This window comes from Paramormyrops kingsleyae, chromosome 4 (genome assembly GCF_048594095.1).
Source record: "Paramormyrops kingsleyae isolate MSU_618 chromosome 4, PKINGS_0.4, whole genome shotgun sequence".
NCBI lineage: Eukaryota > Metazoa > Chordata > Actinopteri > Osteoglossiformes > Mormyridae > Paramormyrops > Paramormyrops kingsleyae.
This window is the reverse complement of record NC_132800.1, coordinates 40789447-40811289: the sequence shown is the minus strand read 5'-3', so window position 1 is coordinate 40811289 and position 21843 is coordinate 40789447. Positions and strand designations below refer to the sequence as shown.

Sequence of the window (21843 nt, the reverse complement as noted above, 5' to 3'; positions counted from 1 at the left end):
TTTAAGGGCACTTTTCAAACATGGTAATTAATGCATAGTGTATTTTTTTAATATTGGGGACTGTTATTTATAATTCAGTATTCAAAGTTAGCGGCATGTGAGCTAAAGGCTCAGCCTCTAAAATAATAGATCATTGCATTGGATGATCAGCTGTTTTCTGAGGGATTTCACAGGCTCATTCACTGTTTATAATATGTGTCTTAAGTACTGGCCCTCAAAATATGTATAATTTCATTATTAATTCTGGCCCAAAGATTGTTCTTTTATTTTCCAAAAAGGAAAAACTAATGTAACATCATTCCGGTAACATGCCGGCAAACTCTGCAAGTTACACCACAGGCATGTGCTTGTGCTGGTTATCAAATGAATGCTGGGCACATGTGACCTTGAGGGAAAGCTCCTGAAATGCAACTTGATATCCTTGGTCACATGGTTAGGAGAAAAACATCCAGTCATTTTGAGGAGTACTGTCTGTGCTTATTTGAAAAAACTTTGTTGTGGTGATCCCCTGGAGGGTATAGATCCTGTTTTCATTATGAACAGGAGAAAGAATAATTAAACAAAATATCTAGTATTTGTTGTAGCTACCTAACTGCATAGCTGTTGGCCCATACTTTATTTAACCTTATCCTTTAAAGAGCAGGGCACCAGAGCGTTCTTTTCTCTGCCTCTGTTTGTGGGAGCATGGTTACATGAAGTTATGGACATTAGTAGTATGTACTGGACTGTGTCACTAAATGTCCTGGCAACCATGTTATGGACCCATAAAATGTGAATGCAGTGTTCTGTGTATTCAGTCTACTGTTTCCACTCTGGGTTTAACAGAATTCTTCAATAGTTTCCTTTTCCCAGTTGCTCACCATAAACTTGTTCCTTGATTCCAGTTATATGCACCTGTGGTCTTCTGTTTGTTTTCATTTGCCTTGTAAGGTTTCTTCAGGGTTTGGTGTGCTGCTTTGTAGGGAGGTCCTTCTGTTAAACCGGTCTCTCAGTATTTATTTTTTTCAGTGGCATCAATTACTGTCAAGCTCGTTTGCTGCCCTCTGAATTGAAACCTCTCCCTCCTTTATCTCTCTCCCTGTGACTAACTCTGTGCACCTATTTAGATATTTCCTCAAAACATAATAGGTCTCTACTGAGCTTTAGCCAGTTATTTTAACAATATCTGCTGAGAACTGCCAAGTACTACTTTGAGTCCTGTTTAAAGTGATATCAATCTGGAAGTGGAAATCACATTACAGATTTGAAGGTTGCACTTGAGCTTTCTTTGGATAGAGGTGTCAGGAGGAGGATTTATGGAGAATCGTGCCACCTCCAGTTTCATAAGATCCTTAATTATTAGATGTTATTGGTAGAATACAGACTCCTTAAAACTTAAAATCAGCTAATGAGTAATCCTAATTTTTGCACCCCTTGTGTATTGTTTCCCTTTGGCCTCTCTCTGCACAAGATGGGGCTCTTCAGTGTGTAAGTGAAGGAAGCTAAGAGTCATGAGCATGAATGAGCTTTCTGTGGCCAAGGCTGTTCCCAGAACCTGTCCACAAGGCTGATGATTGAGGTTGACTGTGGCACTGAAATGCAGGAAATCAGCCACATCTGAATTATTTGCTAAAATTTGCCTTTTGCTAATGATAAATGACTTTTCGTTTGTTCTACAATATCATGCAAGTGCTTGGGATTTATGGTAAATCTTGTCAGCCATTTAAGTAGATGTTTTCAGCGTTTCTGATATTTTTAAAAAACATAAATTTACAGAAGTTTAATTCAGGATAGATTTCGGTTTCGTAGGGTGTGTGGTAAAAAAAAATACTGCAAATATTGTAAATGTATGTAATATTTTGCATATTATGCAGTGGAGTTGGAATTGGGCTTCATGACTATGGTGAACTGTCATAGTGTCATTTTTAATCTTGAGGTATAAGCTTTCAGTTGCTATTTATATATAAATATAAGCTCAATAAATCTGGTCAGGTTTTTGAATAGCCTTTTGTGAGTGGGTGCATAACACCTCTGTAACAGTAACTGAGGATAAGTCTGCCGGCTAAAAATCAGATTGTGAGCGTGTATAATAGCCGTAATCGGTGTGCTTTGGGGCCAGGGGTGACCCCATGGCTTGGTGTCAGGGGCCTGTATTCTGCAGCTCATGCCTTGCATTAGTCAGTCATACTGACAGCACGGAGCCAAAAGGTTTGCATCCTTGCACAATGACTCACAGGCACCCCTGGGAAAATGTAGTTTATTCAATGGGGGCAGTATGCCAAAGGCATAAATTCACATGTATCTGTGTGCAGGTGGTCCTGATAAGACATTGTTCTGAAGGTGGAATACAAGCTTCCCTTCTGAGGCCTTCATGTGTTCCTGTTTAGTTTTTTTCAATGTAATTAAATAACTATTTACTTAAAGGTGAAAATGTGCTTCCTTGAGGTGCATGTCTTCAAGCATTTCTGAATTATTCTGAATGCTGCATGTTCTTCAACAAAATTGCTGTATGCACAAGCTGTTTAATATTGTTCTGATGTCGCTACAAGTTGCAACTGCCTGCAGCTGTATGGACATCCCTCAGAAATATTTGCAATCTGAAGACCGTATTAATGGACTGACTGGCTCAGGGAGAGGGGGCCTTTACTGCATCTCAGCTCATCAGTTGTGGTTATGTTGCATTGCAGTTTCACTGGGCACTTGGTGCCCTCCCTTTGCCCCTGTATGGCTGTGTCATCATATCAGCTTGGGCACCATCACTTACTGGGCCTCACTGCTGTAGGTGTTAGACTAAAATTTGGGGAGTCGAGCCACTGTTGTACACATTACATAACCCAAATCCTAGTATGCATTCAACTTTCTAAATATAAAACATTTTGTAGAACTGTAAGCAGTTCAGAGTGTCCCTGGATAAAATGATCATCTAAGTAAATAAGTAATGTAATTTCAGATTCTGGAGTAGGCTCTAAATGTATGGGCTGATATTTGTGCCACTAGAAACTGAATATGAATTTTGTATATTTGAATCTGCAGTTATCCGCATTACAAAACTGAATCTGAATTTAATAGTTTGAATTTGAAATCCAGTAACTCGAAATAGCATTTATCCTACTTCGAAAAATTCAGTTCGCAAATTCAATTTCAATCTAGTGTGACACACATCCGGGTCCTTGAGAAAAAGTAATCGACCGCAGATTCACAATGCAACTCATTTCCACGTTTATGGCAGTTCTGCAGGTCGGGGTAAAGAGGAGGCGTATGTCAGAAAAACAAATGCTGGATCTGCAGGTTTGTCATTACCTTATGATACATATGAGAATAAGCTTTATATACACGAGCGATAACATAAATATTAACCATATGTCTGGTTAGTATATGGTAGTATATGTGGTTAAATTAACGATTTCTGGCACTTCTAGTTTATGTTAATATATGGTAGACTAACGCAAAACTAGCTAGGGATATGAATTTTACTTTTAGTTTAAGTTATGGCTCGCCTGTTCATCTCATGTGGCTTTCTAGCTGTGTTTATGCTAAATATTTTTTTTAAATATTCATCTCGCCAATATGAGGCGGAAATCAGTATCAATTTTATGTGAGTATGTAACTTCATAATGCATAGATAATGTAAATATGACCAATAAAGTTATGTCCATGCAATGACATTTTTGTGGTTTTCCTTTCTTAAACACCTGCATTACTAGCGTGTTTTGGTGATGAAAATTGCCTATAACTGATTACATAAAACATTACATTTTTGTGGAGAAAAAAACACTGAATATGAAATATTAAGCAAATGTGTTTACATCCGCGATACACTCAAAATGGCGAATGGGGGCGTGTTAGACAGTGCAGAAACGTGACTGACAAAGACCGATGCAAGGTTTGTTACTGAAGGAAGGGATTCGCAAAATTTCACGGCTGGGTGTTTAAAACAACACAACTAGACATGGTCATGCCACCATTATGTTCAGCCGAGGGACCAAATAGTAAAAGAGATGATTGACAAACATCATCTAGAGGTGTTGGATCAAGGGAGAAAACAACGATGGTGAATGGTTGAAGAAATGATGATGCTTAAGTGACGAGATATTGTTACACGATAAGAAAATGTATAAAAATTAGTGTAAAACAGTATTGGCCACACTCCTGCAAGGTGTCCAGCCTTGGCTGTAACCTCACTGTGGCAATAAAGGCTGAATCTGAAGATCTACACAAGCGGATCCTGACTCCTGATTGGCGGGGAAGAAAAAAACACAACATGAATGCATCGATACGCATACCCCCCTTTATCGACCTAAATGTAAAGTTTATAAAGCGGGTTTGAGGTGCTATGCGTCTTGTCTGCTGCATGTCTACAGCGCTCTCTGTGTACTGTGCTAATAACCGGAAACATCAATTGGACTGGCGTTTTAATATGGTGATCTGTATAAGCAGTGCTCTAAGTGGAGAAATAAAAGTGTCGCTACTGTATTGACCGTGAGAACGGCGGCGGGGGTCTTGGGAACAACAGGAGCGCCTCAACAACACTGACGGTACGACGCGCGGTGCCCCGCCACTCTCGCGTGACGCTTGTCTCTGAGTAGCAGAGTACTGGCAACTTGTGAGTAGTGGTGGTACGATAAAGATTAAGATATAGCAGTGCCGGTACTGCTTAATTTTTATTACGTATATGATCCCGCATTTGCACTTGCGACACCCCGGCACACGCCTCCTCTTTAGCCCGACCTGCAGAACTGTCGTAAATGTGGAAATTAGTTGCGTTGTGAATCTGCGGTGGATTACTTTTTCTCAAGGACTCGGATGTGTGTCACACTAGATTGAAATTGAATTCGCGAACTGAATTTTTTGAGGTAGGATAAATGCTATTTCGAGTTACTGGAATTCAGATTCAAACTATTAAATTCAGATTCAGTTTTGTAATGCGGATAACAGCAGATTCATATATACAAAATTCATATTCAGTTTCTAGTGGCACAAATATCAGCCCATATAAATGCATCATATTACATTGGGCAGTTATAACAATAGAAGGACTCAGGACTGTGGTCTCATTTACAAATGTAAAAGTTCATATATGGAAGTACTGCCACAACTGGAGGAAAGCTAAAAATAAATATTGATTTATGCTGCCATGCAAATATCTATTTAGATAATTTTCACCCATATGTGCAGCAAGTGCCTTACATTTCCTTTTTTGTTAATTTTTCTTAAATTATGAATTTTCTCATCATATGGGACTTTTGAAGCGTTCTGCTCCCCCACCCTGATCAGGAAAAGCAATTTGAATTTATGTATGGTACTGTAGGAGGTCCATAATGGCTGTCTATCACTAATGTGAAGATCACTTTGTTTGGCTGTTTGGATACTTTCAGGTTCTGCCAGCATTTCCGGACCTACATGCTCTTTTTATTTTCTTCACGGCTCATAGAGCATGCTCAAGGTCTGTTTACTCACCATGAAGAAAATCTCAATGAGGGTGACGATAGTGTGTGGGTCACCACCTTAATCCTTCAGGAAAGTAATGAAGTCTGCAATGCCATACTCAAATTTGTGCTGTATTTCACATGATGAGGGTGGTGATGTTTTCCAAAAAATGTCTGTGACATGCTTTCAATGAACAAATTGTTGAAATATTACTGAGCAGTGAGCACTGTTTAAGTACAGATTATGGGTATCAGTGAACACAACCCTTACATTAAGTACAGTTCATCAAACATGTCTTTCACATTTTTATATTTGCCCCTTAACAGGCCTCGTCAAAAACAATAGTTATAACTGTTCAAGACAAGTACCACCTATTCTGGAAGGTTGTATTGAATCTTTGTGTTTTCTGGTTTACATTTTTCTCGTGTAGAACTTCTACAGCATTACATAGGATCACATTTCATCATGACTAGCAGATCAGAGATCCTTTATTCATCTCTGTGGTAAAATCGGTTATTTTTCACATCCCACATTCCCCACAGATAGATGTATAAAGGGTCGCTTTTCCACTGCACCAGATACCATACTTTTTGTATAGTATTTTCAGTTTGGTTTGTGGCAGAAATGCTTTACTTTTTTCTTCCCCCACTCCCATGGATAATGTCTGTATGGTATGAATATGTGAAGAAACCTGATTTCAGTCTAGCCATCATGGTCGTTGTGATGTAAGAATTTAATGTGCGTAATATGCGACATCGGTATCAATATTGCACACCATCCAGCCCTATAATAAACCATTTTTCGAAATCAGCACAAAATACCCTGTCTTGCGTTATGATGCTATTCAGTGCCTGTGCCAGTTTTTATAGCAGTGGAAAACCAACTCCTTGAAGTACCATACTTTTGGTACTTTTTGAAGTGCAGTGGAAAACCATCCCAGGTGACAGCAAGATTTGGGAACAGCCAGCATTGTTTGCTGTTGAGGTCCTTCTCTTCACAGGATCTGAACACACAACCTTCCAGACATGAGCACAGATTCCTAATCCACTGATTTTTTATTTTATTTTATTTTATTTTATTTTAAAGGGAGAGTCTAAAATGTAATTAATTTGTTGCTAAAAGTTTAGCACAACAAAGTACTATAATTTCTTATGACTTTTCTTCTGTAGTATGATTTATGCATATTCCCCAGGATGCACTTTTCGGGAAACATTAAGTATGTGTGTGTTACCTAAGCCTTGACCTTGATTTGAAGAGGCATATTTTCATGCTGTCTTCAGTTGGCTGCTTTCGTTGATGAGAAATCCATGGTAGACCTGCAGTTTGTAAAATGGCTTGTTCTCAGTTAACTGAGCATTACTTAGAAACCCTGCTTGGCCACACATTGTACTGTTTGTCCAGGAAAAGTGAATAGCATATCCTAAAGAAAAAAGGGTACAGTTGGGTAGCATCGAATTTCTGTGGAGTTTATGAAAACTTTGGAACTTCTTTTAGGCTCATTATTCATTCATTAAGAGAGTCGGAGGATGCCATCACCTGCGTCTGCGAGTTCTTTAGTAGATAGGAGACATGGTGGGTTTCTGGATGAAATGTGTTCGCTGCCCCACCTCTTGGGCCATGAGACGCGAATAGCGACAGATTGTCTTGGATTGGTCAGCAGATGCTGTGGGGCCGGATGGTGAGTTGTGCTTCTTATGTGCCAAGGGTAAAGAAATGCAACTATGGTTTCTTTATTACTACTGAAGAGAGAGTCCAGTCTTCATATAGCCACTGGCATTTGTTTTTTTAGCTGGTAAAATAGCGCAGCACAGGGATGATATATTTTGTCTAAAGTTTTGTTTGTGTCTGAGGCCTAATGTCAACTTTGCGTTTAAGCTTCTCTTGTTACTGCTTGTCAAAAGATTTCCCAGTCATGGAGGTGCTGAATCTCAGACTTTGGTTAATCTCTGCATTTTAAATCTTGTGCAAAAGGAAGTGTGTTTAAATGCATCTGTATCTTGTAGTTTTTGTCAATCTCTAAAAAGATGTTAAATCTATTTATACAATCAATCGCACGACAGCTCTTTCCCATTTTACATGTGGTTTTTATACAGCATTCGAATCGAATGCTAATGCTGCCCCTCAGTTTTTTTGATACTCAGTGGGTGTGAGTACAGTGTCTTCCGCCTGCTGTGATGTAATGCGCATACCCTTCGCAGTACGAGGAGCATAAGATAAGACTATCTAGATACGTGACTATCTGGCATTATTTTAACCTTTTTAATAGAAACCAGTAGCACAGCGATAAGTTTTGAGAGGTGGGAATATCGTTTAATGGACAATCCCACTTAAAGTGTACGCAACTGCAAGACAAGCAATGGATGATTTGGGAGTCGCTGACCTGGACTGTCTTGCGAACTCGCTGCAGCTTGTGATACAAGGGGGGCTGCCATTCCAACAAAGTGTAACTGAGCTGACGCCAATGGGAGAAAAATTGTGTTAAAATTTTAAATTTGCCACTTGTGTATACTTGTTTTGAAGATATTTGTATTGAACTGCAAATGCCTCAAAAATGCTTAAAAACAAGACGTACAAACGAGGTGAAACAGTACGTTATGTATGTTTGTAGTAGCCTAATTAAATATTTTTTGTAAATTTTTTTCCATATATTATATATATTTTCCATATATAAAATATAACAAAGTAAAAAGGGCTCTTGCATCAGAATCCTTATCGGTATCGGCAGTTGTGTTTTGGAATCGGATCGGAATTGAAAAAATGTGGATCGGCCCATGCCTACCGTTTTCTAGAAGAAGAACCTCAGTGCTTTCTGTGGACAGAGTGGGGCGTGGAGACGTGCCTCCAGCCAGGCCTGTTAGAGAAAATGGCATTGGTGGTGCCGTGCCATACTGTGCCGATGCCAGCAGTTCTGTGCCATGTGTATACATGTGTGTATATTTTTCTTTGTGTATCAGGCAGGAGTGAACCAGCCAAAGCAAAGTCTTAGACTCTCTGCGCTAATACAGTTAGCGGTCTACAGTGACTGTGTGTGTGTGTGTTTGGTATCAAGATTGGAATGGGGCTCTTTCACAACTCTGTCCTCCCTCATTTTTATTCCTTATCGCCATTTTTAAAAGGTAATCTGCTCTCTCAGCCTGATTTAAACTTTGGAGGAGCAGCCCCACTCAAATCATCTGCATCAACACAGTTTCTTAAAGTACTAATCCACAAAGCAAAGCAGTAATGAGACATTTGTACTGTTCAAGGTGTTATGCTCATTATGATGTATACTGTAACCCTTTATTCCCTTGTTCCCTCTGCTGTTGTGTGCAGCAAACTTATATACGAATACTAATCTATACTAATAAACTTTCTTATTTCTCTGTTTGAAATCAAGACATTTGACCATATTGACCTTATTGAATTCTCGTTTAGCTTCTATTGTTTTACTCTGGCCAGTTTCAAACAGGATGAGTGATTGTAGCCGCTAGATGGCTACTTGCTTTATTTTGATTTTGTAGGGATATCTGTAATATAGGTGAAGTAGCAGAACTGAGACACAGACACATAAAGGGTGATAAATGAATAAAAAAAAGGCAAGTTGCTTCTTATTTTGCAATATAGTGTTTCATTTCTCTTGTGATTTACTGTATTTGCATGTTAAAATGAAGCTAGCTGCAGCTTATACCAGATCTGTAGCTCACTGGTGTTTCGGCCGGATGGTTATGACTCTCTGCTCATTGGTCTCAATCATAGTAATATTTCGGATAAAGGGTGCGTAGAATAGCTCTGGCTCATCGCTCTAATGCTGAAATGCCAGACTGACCTGATTTTATCGAAGGGTAATGATGTTTCAATTTGTCTCTTATGGATCTAGTATGCCAGTTTCTCTATTACTTCAGATCCTAAAGGAAACTGTAGGTGCTTGTTTTTTTGGATTGTATGCCTTAGCACAACCAACCCAACACACCCACTTTTTGAAAGTTTATAAATGCACTAGTATGCCATAGATCACCATAGATTTGCTGTGTTTAATTAGGCCATGTGTTTGCATGTGGCTATAGATTTGGCTTTCATCGGTTTTCAGTTCAACTTTTCTGAAGGTTTTTTTGTGATGCAGCAATGTAGAAATTTTGGTCCATAACCATAACCAGCTACCTTGAGCTCCTGAGCTGACCAAACCTATTGAATAGCTCTGTGGCTTATCTGTGACCTGAGTACTTAATTTCGCTCCATGGCATGTGCGAACATGTGTGGAATGACAATAAAGTTTCTTGATTCCTGATTCTTGAAAATTGACCAAGATTGACACAGCAAACTGATGCCGTAGCCTTTTTGATGAACATTCGCCAATACTGATATGTTAACAGACATTATCACACATCTGTAGATTTTACTTTGAACAGCATATTCAGGCTACACGTTTTGCATGGATTCATTTAGTAAAGTGCTTTCAGGTTGGCAGACTGACTCAGTGCGTAACATTTTTGGCTTATACCTCCAAGGTTGGGGTTTGAATGCTTGTACTCTGTGTTAGACATGCACCGATTAATCGGCCAGGGACCGGAATTGGCTGATTTTCAGCGTGCTCAGCCCAGACCTGAGACTGGCTGAACAGTCTCATGTATTTGCAATACGGAACCGGTCCGTTTTGCACATGTGCCACATGTGATATGCACAGTGGTGCAGGCAATAGCCTCACAGCCGCGTGCACACTCACAGCCACTCGTTAGCATGGGAGTTCTTCACTATGAGTGAAGACGACACAAAGCTTGCTATTTGTAATACATTCAAGATTCAAGATTCAAAGGGAAATTGCTTTGTCCTGGTTATACAGTTGCTCTAATTAACTAATTAATAATAAATTAATTAATTTACCGGGAAGAAAGAAAAATTAAATTAGAAGAAAGTACATTATATTATATATAAAAAATAAAAATAAAATTTTTTAAAAGAAAATAAGTAAAAGTAAAATATAATAAAATTAGATATAACACACAATTAAGTTATACGTGTAAACTATGAGGGAACCACCACGAAAACGTGGTGAAACATCGGAAGGTAAATTTTAAAATGATTATTAAACATATAATAGATAATCTTGAAAAGGAATAATTGTTAAAATTGCAAAGCTAGCTAAGGTCTTTTCCTATGACAGAGTAAAAATGTTTTAGCAAAACTTTTACCCCCTGCACTATAATGTCTGTACAGTATGAAGGTATGAAAAAGCCTGATCTTAATCTAGCTGACTAGCGATGTAAGAATTGTAAGTGCATAACATGCAGTGTTGGTATTAATAATTTTACTCTACACCTATTATTATTTGGAAGAGTATAGTACACTTCAGTTTTATTTGGAGGTTTGTAACCTATGGGATTTATTTTAAGATCAGTAAAAAAAAGCGAAAAAGGTCAGTGTCAGGTTTTCTGGTGAATTTTTAAGCATGCTGGAAAATGACATAAGCAATTGACATTTGTCTAATTTAAATCTGTTGCACCTGATTTTGTTTGGTAAAGTAAAATATGTCAGATAATGTTGGGTGTACAGTAACTCATTTTCAGTTAATTGTTATTTGTACCTCTTTCCAGTCACAGAGCACTGTATTTTGTCTACAGAAGATCCTGTAACTTAGTGCAGTTTGGGGGGAATTGTAAAGTTTAACTTTTTTTTTTTTATGAAAAAAAAAATTTGCATTGAATAAAAGCTGATTTCTGTTTGTATATGCTGTCAATTATAGTTTTTGAAAAGAAAAGCACAATCAGCAAAAATTGGTATTGGCTGGTCACACTTGCAAAAAATCAGAAATAAGAATCGGCCATGAAAACAGTGATCGATGCATCTCTAGTTTGTGGGTGTCTTTGCATGTTCTTCCCATGTTGTCAGATTTTTGGATGCTTTCAGTAGTGTCAATTACAGCCATGCAATTTAACTTTTTATTTTCTCAGATATGTTTTTTCTAAACGCTCCCACCCCCCCATTAGGCTGTTAAAGTACATTCGTTAAAGTTCCTCAAATTGTTTAGGACGTTGCAGTCAGACCAGATGCTGCTCAGTATGAGGGCTTTGAGAAGGGGAAGTGAAATGACATTGATTTGCAGATTGCGGGCATCGTTCAGCTCCAGCTACCAGGTAATGTGATTGTCTGATACCTTTACGGTATTTGTGCATACAACGAGCGCACCACTGTTTATTTGCTTTTTTTTTTAACCAGGTGCATTCTGGATACAGAGCAGTTTTTATGCCAATAAACCTGCATAGCAAGTCTGTGTAGGATAGTTTAAATTGTGGTGACTAGAAGCTGTAGCAATACGTAACCCGCTGAGATGTCCTTCATGACAATGTGACTTGGCATAAATTTCTTTACACTTAGCCAAGAAGCAGAGTGAGGGCTGACGGTCTGCTCGTCAGAGCGAGGGTCCATGGTCTGCTGTAGTGGTCGAAACGAGGGGGTTCACATCTCGTCTGTCCAAATGTGAACCTCAAAGATAACTGATAAGTTGATTACTGTTTCAAATTTAGTATTGAAATAAACTGAATACAATAAAGTGCAAAATTCTGATTGATCTTTATTTTAGTTAGCAGAAGTCAGTACAGCTTGCATTCCTATCCTTCAGTGGTGTTTTACACCAACATATTATTTTGTTCACTCCAGTCCCTAAAGCTATTGCAAAATGTAGGTGCTTATTACACAGTGCTGTATTTGGGTCCCCTTGTGTTTTTGAGGACTATTGCTCCTGTTCATGGGAGACTCAATGATTCCGTTCTGCTAATTACGTCGTTCCGATGAGCTGTGTGTTGGAACAAAGCCACCTGATAGAAAAGTAGTTTCCTTCAGGATAGAGCAGAGCGTGTGTGTTTTTGTAGACCTCTTCTCTGACCCGATCCGTTCTGTCCTAGGAATAAAACTCTCAGGTCATGTGCTAGGAGGAATGATGTTACTTCCCTCAGACTTCTCTCAGATCTAAGTTTGGTATTGTTTGTCATATAAATGAGGAATTCTCCAGTTTGAAGCAATTAGCATTTTTCAATGTTTTTATAGTTTGGATATTAATATTATGCAGACTTGTGAATTCTGAGACCAAGTGAAGAAACGGTCAATGAAAGACTGCTGTAAGCATTAAATGTCATGTACTACTCCCCCCCCCTCCCCCCGCCCATTTGAAAAAGCACTCTGAAACATCAAATAGTCCTCTCACCCCTTCTAAAACAGCATAAGAATTTGATGAATTTGAGATGTGACAGTCTTCGCGTAATGCTTACTTTCAGACTGAATGATATATTTTTTTTCTGTATACATATTTCACAAAGACTACTTTCTTGATTGACTTCTGCATTGTTGATTGCTTTTTTCCTCCAGCATCATTATACACATACTCTGAGTAAAAGAGAGTGACTCGCAATGCATTTTAAACTCGCCTCCAATTTTAGAGCATTTTCTTGACTTGTAAACTCTTCTGTGAACCAGGTTAAAACATCCGGCTTCTCATTAAACTGGTTTTATGTTACGAGTAAGTAATAGGCAAGCATCTTGTCTGGAATGAAGCCTGTGAGCCAGCATGTGCTATGACTTAAAACTCCAGAAAGGGAGTCATTTACTGAAATGTCTTTGATTGGGTTTTGTTTTCATGGGGATCTCATGAATGTCTTAGTCAATGGCTACCAAATCGGAAGTCTGTTACTTCATAGTCAAGCCCCATTCTGTCTATGAATTTAATGGTGTGTTGTGTCAATATGTTGTTATATGCTGGATACACTGAACTTGACTGTATTAAAACCTTTGAGGTCATGGAGGTCTGCTGACCTTTGTCATTTTGTTAAATATGAGGTTGTGCTTTCTGTTATATTCCGTAGCGGATGCATCCTTTGACCATCTGTCAAGTTGAGAGAACCTGGGTGCTTAAGGCATTCGGAAGACTAGCTAATCCCTATTTAGGCTTGCGTGCATGTCTTGCTGTATGAGGTCTGAATTTTTCAGCAAAGCTGCTCACCTTATAAGCAGGCATCGGGGGCATGGAACCTTCCCCGTTAGCATAGGGGGTTTCTTAACTGTGTCCTGTGGTATGCACTGCTTTGACTGGGAAACTCCTCTGTTTCTCAGTGCCTGATCAGCATGCCAGTTCACACAGGGGCTTAGGGGAGAGACACGACGGCCTTTCAAAGCACCACTGTTTTCCATTTGAATTATTAAACTGCCCTGTGGTCTGCGCTCCCTTTGACCTCCATAGCTGTCCCTCACTTATCTTGGCCTGGTGTCATGGAGCTTCCCCATAAGCAATTTCATGTGAATAAATGGAGAGCATTAGGGTGTGTTCATGTTGTGCTCAGTGTAACACTCCATTTTCTTTGGTGTAGTTGTGCTTTTTCAGTCTGGTCATGTGGTTATTGTGTTTTCCTGTCAGGAATGGCAGGAATTTCCTGCATTTCCTTTGGGAAGCCAGCAGGCTGTTTTGATTGGGTGGGTGGGTGTGGGTGGGGGTGGGGGGTTCTGTATCTCCACCCTCTGCACCTCCCAGCATCTTATGTGGCTTACCCAGGCTCGCACTGGAATGTCTCGCAGTAGCCTGCGTGTTCATGTGTAGAGGAGCACTGCAGGGTGAGACAAGGATTGTTTCACTGTCAGTTCAGTCAGACATTTAGGAGGCCTCTGTCTGCGTTGACTGATGGACATTGGGAGCTGTGCAGTATTCAGTGGACATTTGATTCACGCATCCCGCCACCAGAGATACTGGGATGGGTGTCCTGCACTTGCCTTCATAGGACCTGCTTACTGATAGTGTCTAATCAGCTTGGCCTCGTGACAAATGTCTCTTGCGCCTTGAGCACAAGAGTTTTCAAGGCACAGGAAATCTAAAGGGAGGTTGACATTGGGATGTCTGCCTAGCCTTGCATCCGTTCCCAGTCAGAAGCACCTACTGTAGAATGTTTGCACCGTCCTCCTCAGGTTGTTCCTGGGTTGATTTGTGCAGTTTTAATAGTCTAGTTCAGCCATAACAATGTTAATGGTGGCCTATCTGGCTTGTATAGTGCTTGTATATTGTATGGTGTGTATCACTGCAATCAGCCAATCCACCATTGCCATGACAGCTAGTCTGTGGAGCCCTGTTGCTTGGCTGTACAGTGCATGCTTGCGTTCAGCTCTGTTATGCATTCAGCCCGTTTCTCAGACAACAGGAGAGTGATTCTTGAGACTCAAGCTGCAGGTTGCTGATTTGACCCACATTTCTGCTGCTGTGGGGAGGCAAAAGGGGTCGCGGGGTCACTGCAGCTGGCAGTGCACTGCCTAGGGCAACACATTGGGGATGGGGGGGCGGGTGGTTGTGGGTGTGGGTGGAGGTGGAACGCAGCCTCTGTATAGGCTGCCTCGCTCCCTGCCACCCCTCCTGTCATTGCTCGCCGGGAGTGGGGAGCCAAGACTGTGAAATGGAGGTGAGGGGGAGGGGCACAGGGGCCGTAGGCGGCGTGGTGGCTTGCTTTTCCACCCTGATCTATTTCTACAGCCCCCTCGCTGATGACCTCAGCTCTGCTACTCAGGCCTGTGGTGTGGGTCTTGGAAAAGAGGGGATTTAATTAATGCCTGGCTCTGTGTAAGCCATACAGCCGACCATGATATCGCTTTCTCTGGCCTGTGACCTGCCAGCACTGATGGGAAGTGCCGCGTGCTTCTCATTGGATGTGAGCTGTGCTTTATTATCCACTTATTAGATGCCTGCGAAAGGGTCAGTCCGCTCCATTTGTTACTGGCTGTTTGGCTGCAGGTGGCCTCGTTGTGGGCACTCACTGCTGCTCCCACTCTATGTACATATGACCCTGGGTTTGGGAATCTGTATAAAAACTCTGTCCTGAGATTACAGTAACTCTGGGCATAGGAATCTGAATCCTACGAGTTAATTCATGATCACTTTTGTGGCCCTGACTTGACAAAAGGTCCCTTTAATTATTGTGAGGGGTTTGGCTCTGAATTTTAGCCAGTGTTGGAAGCCAAGAGTTAAAATTTAAATGTGAAAATGATCATTTTCTGCATTTTACTATGGTGCTGCTGAGTTTAATTTGAACCCCATTGTTTTCCATAGAGCTGCAAAGTGGTATTTCAGCACAGAGACGTCTATGGTGCTATAAACTGACACCTTTACATAGTGTGTATGTGCCTACTATATGCTTCCAGTTTTATGCTCAGTTTCAGTTTGCAGTAGTTCAGTTTCCATGGTGTGCCAGTGTACGCAGCTGCAGTACCCACCCTCTAGCCGTGAGGCACGTCCTTTGGCGGTTCTGTGCATTCCAGTGTGGCCACTGCGCACGGAGCACATTACCGTGTCTGTCTCCTGCCCTACCCTGTCTTGGCAGACCTTCAGGAAGGGCACTACCTGGGATGAACCCCCCCCCCCCCAGTGGGGAGTGGCCGCATCTCATTGTTAGGTCGAGGGGTGCATGTGGGTTCACCTCAGCAGTTACACAAAAGCTGCCCCTCCCTTCCCCATTCCTTGCCTGAAACGCCCAGATAGCATCATTCCTGCTGTCAAATACTAGCAATGAGTATGAGGTTACAAGCCGAACCTGCAGTTCTGAGGAATGCAAACGCTGCCCCTGAGCCCCCGAGAGTGACCATGTTAACACCCCGCTCTCCATACTGACATCGCTCAGACGAAGATGGAGCCTCTCAGTGCAAAGGGTCACAAGGCTAAGGGGAGAGTTTCTTTTTCCAGTATTTGCACGATTTTAAAACTCGCACCTCGTTATGCTGAGCAGAAAGAGCTGTGTGTTGCATAATGTGACTGACTCACCCTGCTGGTCTGTATTCTCAGTGTTCTACCATGGCTGAGCTATATTGTTTGTCTGTGTGTGGTTAGAACAGCACCTTCAGATCTGATTCGTTTCTACTTTCAATGAAATGGAGGGCGCGCGCCTGATTTTTTTATTTATACCATTCGGATTGCTTGCGTACTCCTGCTCTTCACAGCCACTCACAGTAGAGCACTGGGGCGTCTCATGATGAAGACGTGCTGTGTCACTGGCTGCTGCCGAGTGCCCCGGGGAACCAGTCTAATAGCCCTTGACACTAAAGCTCTGCTCCTGCATGGCTTTTCTCCCCTCTGCATTTTGGGAAAGCTCAGTGGATATTCTCATGTGAAGGAAGCCGCCTCTTTTAAGTGAATCACTTATGATCTATGTCAGATTTTTTTCCAGTAGGTCACTGGGAAATACGGCCATGCCGCGTCTGCCCAGAACGAGGCGTGCTCTGTAAATGGATGGTTGGTGGAGTGACGGAGGTGGTTCCTAAGGCTCCACATGCACTCTTGTCTTCCTTAAAGTGTTGTTATGTAACAGCATGCGCTTTTGTGTTCCATTGCTGGGGGGAGTGGTTGGGCTTCCTGTCGGCAGTTCATATGCAAATCGCATGGCTGACATTTGTTGACGATCCCCAACCTTAACCTTCCTGTACTTGTCTGTCGGTCCCAGTTCAACTGGTGTCTGGAGTGGACCATGTGCTCAGATGGAAGCGAAATGTTACTGACATGCGCCTCTTTGACCTGCAGCATTCGGCCCAATTTTCTGCTTCGGCGTATGTCAGGACATTTTGGTCTTGGATGAAATGGATTTCTGCAGCTGTTTTGCAACACAGAGTTCATTAGCCTATGCTACCTTCACTGGAATGACCAGATAGAAATTGCAAGGCTGGCAGTGTTACTACAGTAACACCATACTGGCATCGTACTTACTCCTGAATAATAGTAACAATAAAAATAAGGCTGGGGGGGTGACAGCTAAATGTTAGTTTTGGTCCCATACTTTTGCTCAGTGTATTAAAGAGTAATTTTTTTCCATAGCTGGAACTGAATCTGATATTTGGGACATGTTGACATGCCCTGGATCACTGATGATTTTCAATTAAAGCCAATGACACAGTAATGGTGTGAACTGAACAACTCACCTGTTTTTGTCTTTAATGTGATGACAGGGTGTCGAGGCTATGGGCTGGCTGATAGACACCCACCTGATTATTATTTTTTTTCTCTTGCAGTATCACAGTCCAGTAGTAGCTTAAAGAAACAAAGGAGTAGAAGCATCTTCAGCACATTTTTCTGCTGCTTCCGGAGCTACAATGTGGACCCTCCCTCCAACAACAATGGCAGCTCCCTACCGCCACCTGTGGAAGAGAATGGGACACTCCCCAAGGTGAGACTGCTCACTGCTTCCCTCTACAGGATGGAATGTGAGAGAGTAACCTGCTGGCAACAACTGTGTGAAAGGGTTACAGACCCACTACTGAGATTTTCTTATTTCAGTGTAAACTTTTCTGTCTAATTTTCCAAATCTTGCTCGCCTCCTGCCTTTTGTCTTATACCCACATCTGAAGTGATCCATTCTTTTCCCCCTTTACTGAGAAATAAAACTGACACAAACACCTAGGCACTGAATTGTTAGTCAGCAGCATGTGTTTCCCAGCACTCTGAACTTGCTGAACCCAGGGAGTGGTGAGCAGACAGGCCAAGTGGATGGGCAGGCTTCCCAAGGCGCGGGGTCCAGCAGTTGCATACTCGCCCCGCTTGCGGGGCACTGTGAGCTCTTTAATGCCCATAAAGTGAGTCTTGTGCTTGTCCCAGATGATGGATGGCCCTGTCTGCGGACCTCACAGCCCTCGTACACTGGCTGCTTTGTGGCATGTGACAGCACCCCCACCCAACCTCTCTGCAGCGTGGGGCGTAACTCCCAGGAAGCTCCATCCTCTGGGATCTGCGAGCGTCACGGCTCTCTAGGCCAAAAGCCAGCAGAGGGAGTTTACTCGTGTGACAGGGTGGTGGTGTGTGGAAAAGCCAAACGGGAGTAGTTGGAATCTAAAGAGCCATCCCCTCTGATGGGCTTACAGGGACTGCATGCGTTCCAGTAGGCTTCCTGCTACTGACACATGATCCCACGCTGCATGGCCATTCGCCTCAGTGGAGCAGAACAAAAACCATTGGGTGTCTATTTAAAAATACTATGATCTCAGAGTGGGAAAATCAATGCCACTGTGGTGGTAGTGAAGTCTAAAATGGGAAAGGTAGGCATCCTGAGCAACACTTACCCGGCAAAATCTGATTTTTGATATGCAATACAGGCTAAGATAGACAAGCAATCAGCTTGCTTTCACTTTGGACAGGAAATGGATGCCATGTGGTGGATTGTTGATGTTGTTGCATAGATTTTCAGTTCCGTCAGTTTGCTCTTAAGTCTGGTGACATATCAGATAACAACATTCCATTTCAGTGACTTGGGCTGAACAGCCCTCCAGGGTGAAATGCCAAAACGACGTGACCATGTAGCCAAAGGTAATGTCCTCGGAGGCATAACTATCATCCCTCGGATTTCCCGGCTGCAATCGCTCGTTGCCACGCCAGCTGGCTGAGGCTCGCTGCTCCTTATAGGATCCCATGAAAGCTGTGCCAGGGGCGAACTTCCCCAGCCTTTCAGGCCTTACATGGTGAGGGGAGAGTCGAGCCCCGGGCAGAGCTCTGGCTTTGTGGGTCACGAGCTGGCACCCCGCCCTTCCCCGCCCCGCTCTGCGCCCTCTGGGCTCAGTGTTGTGCTACTCTCATCACAGTCATCACACACTGGTGCCCACAGGCCCATCACGTGGGGTGTGTACCCTCCCGCAATCTGCTACTGACCCTATGCTCTCTTAATCTCTGTGGGTGTCAATTTATACCTGCTCCCTTCAACCTCTGCGGCTTGCTGTGTGTGAAAATGGTGTTGGCGTGGGGGATGGTGGATCAAGCAATAAGATCAAAGTACGATGATATAAACTAAGAGCAATGGCATTCCTCAAGACAGCACTTAGAGACAGATGCTGCTGCTCAGTGTTAAGCCAGTCAGGTTTCTCAGTGTAAAGAATGCTGTTATCTAAGCTTTGTGTGTCTCATGCCAGTGTCCATGCCCTGACTGTTCACAATTTCCATGTATTTGTTTTCACTCCCCAGTGTGATTCGGTCCAGGTCATTCCCATCCCCACTGTATGTATTATTTTTATTTTCCTTTTGCATGCTTCTCTGCTTTCTCGAAGAATTAGATGTAGCTGCATGTCTGATCTGAGATCAGTGGAGCTGCTTTGCACGAGTAGGTGCTACTGTATTCCGGTCTCGCCTTTTAAACCTGTGTCCCAAGCAGACCTGCTCCTGTACCTGACCACTGAAATTGGAGAGATGAAAATTTTTGTTTTATATGCTGATGGGTAATAAGGCTGAGGTGAACGTGATGGCTGTGCTCATCACATGAATTTGGGATGTCCACACTCTTCCCCTGCTCCTATATTTGCCTGTGACTTGCGCCGTTTGTTCTTTTGAGCATGTGGACAACAACATAAATTAATGTAAAATGGTCCCGCTTCTGAGAACTAATTCCCTGTCTGCATTAGCCCAGTCTTGTATGATTGGGATTGGTTGCCTTTTTTTGCCCTGTAAATCCCAAAAGCCTTGTCCTTAGTTTGCATGTCGTTTCTAATTGTAATAATAATGCATGATTACAGGCATTGATCTAGGTATCATTATCCATCTGTAAGTGCTTCCAAAGCCATCCACTCTGATAGAGTAGTTCATGATATGCTCCTTTCGGGGACTGTTACAGAAAACTCCCCAATCTAACCATTCTAAATTTGCATGTCCTGCCAGCTGTTCCCGCAGGGAAGAGTACTTTGCTGCTGATGTTATGAACCAGTACCTTTTGATGTCAGCTTTGATGGTGGCATGTAACCTGTGTGTTTTCTACATGCAGTCATAGATGCCATGGTTTTAATTCATTGTTGGGTTGTGCTAGTACAGTGGTACCTAGCGTTCTCGAACTCACTAGAACTCGAATTTCTTGAAAGTCGAACAAACCAGTTTGACCTAGAACTCGATCTGAATATCAGAAGTCGAACTGTGAACGCTGACCTAATATAAATTGTACGCGCCAGGAAATGAGTCATACTACAATGCAATTCTTATTTGAATGCCTTCTTCACAGACTTGACGATTAACCAAATAAAGCAGCGCAACATTACAGTAACTAACGATAAATAAACCACTAACTTACGTGTACTATTAGATCATTTATGTCATTTATTTAAACTTTATTTTACCAGGTAAACTAACTGAAAACCAGTTCTCACTGTTTTACGTGATATTCGGGAGAAATAGCAGATTATACATCGGAACTGCCTGGGATACAAATGTCATGCGTGTAACTAAACTCTTCAGCCAATAAGGGCAAAGGTGTGTCATCACGGAGGCGGTTCCAGTTTGTGCAGCCGGGTGAGAGGTCGCAACCGTAATGCATTGTATCAGGATCAGAATGCGTTGCTTTAAGCCAGCTGTAAGCAAGTCGAACGCACCCAATGACAGGACTGGGGAAACAAACTGAAACGCGAACTTAATATAGAGGACTAATGACAACAACCAGAAACAGCTGATCACATGGGGATCCCACACGAGGTTAACGAGGGGGCGTGGCACACGGAAGGAGGGGACGATCGGAGCAGGACAGGGGTAATGTTGGGATAAGATCTTTATCGTTTGGAAGCCATTATGAAAAAATGCTGCTGCTCTTGTTTTATCCTGTTCATTTTGTGTTTAAATGCTAAAAAAAAAAACACATTTAGGTGTAATTTTGAGGGCCGGGAACCAATTAATTGGTTTTCTATTATTTCTTATGGGAAAACTTCGATCAGAACTCAAACTTTTTAGGATTCGATCTGGAGTCCGGAACGGATTAAGTTCGAGAACCGAGGTACCACTGTATTATTATTTACTATAAGCTCTGCAAAAATGCCTTTTTTTTTTGTCTAATGAAAAGCAGCAGCCTGGCATGCACAAATCAGTCCTTGAATAGAAATACCTCTTGGTTGTATTTCTATTGATGTAGTATTCAAAAATATGTTGGAATAGCAATTTGAACAAAAATTAGCAAACATTTTTAGCTTTTTTTTTTTCCTCCTAACTCCTAGCTTCGAAAGCCACCGTTTACTGAAAAAAATCATAAAATTGGACTGATTTTGGCACAGTCCTGCTCTATGTGTGTTGAGTGAATAACGATATGGAAATGGTTTGGATATGATTGCTCATTGCTCTGGGTGCTGCCCTACGAAGGTTTGACTGGTGTGTTAAATAACCTACTTTGAAGTACTGCATGTCCACCAGTAGTTAGTTTAAAGCTAGGCTGTGATAAGCATTTACTTGTAGGATGTAGTGTGCAGCAAAATGATGTAAAAGGGAACAGTTCATGAACTCTGTTTGCAAATGTGTGATTTTATAGGAAGCAAGGGCTTTGCTCAGCAGGTGGAAAAATGTATCCATTGGCGCTAGGAGCTCTGAAATATTACATTTTGAGGTAATTAAAAAATGCATGATAACCTTAGAGTATAATGTGCCGTAGTCAAAGAAATATATAATTGGATTAATATGCTAAAATAAAAAATCTGCATTATTGGCACTTTTGTTAAATATTACAGTAC

The 21843-nt window shown here is 41.8% G+C and overlaps 1 protein-coding gene across 4 annotated transcripts in view; it reads left to right on the top strand.

Moving 5' to 3' along the window:
- Positions 1–21843, top strand: part of ctdsplb (CTD (carboxy-terminal domain, RNA polymerase II, polypeptide A) small phosphatase-like b) — a 49077-nt gene that overhangs the window by 19637 nt on the left and 7597 nt on the right. For 2 of the 4 annotated variants that reach the window (XM_023822869.2, XM_023822870.2), the window contains exons 2-4: positions 17401–17555; positions 19337–19369; positions 21645–21719. In XM_023822869.2, coding sequence (XP_023678637.1) covers positions 17401–17555; positions 19337–19369; positions 21645–21719 — 263 coding nt within the window. The remainder of the gene's footprint in view (positions 1–17400; positions 17556–19336; positions 19370–21644; positions 21720–21843) is intronic. The other 2 variants (XM_023822871.2, XM_023822872.2) reach the window with 2 other exon arrangements.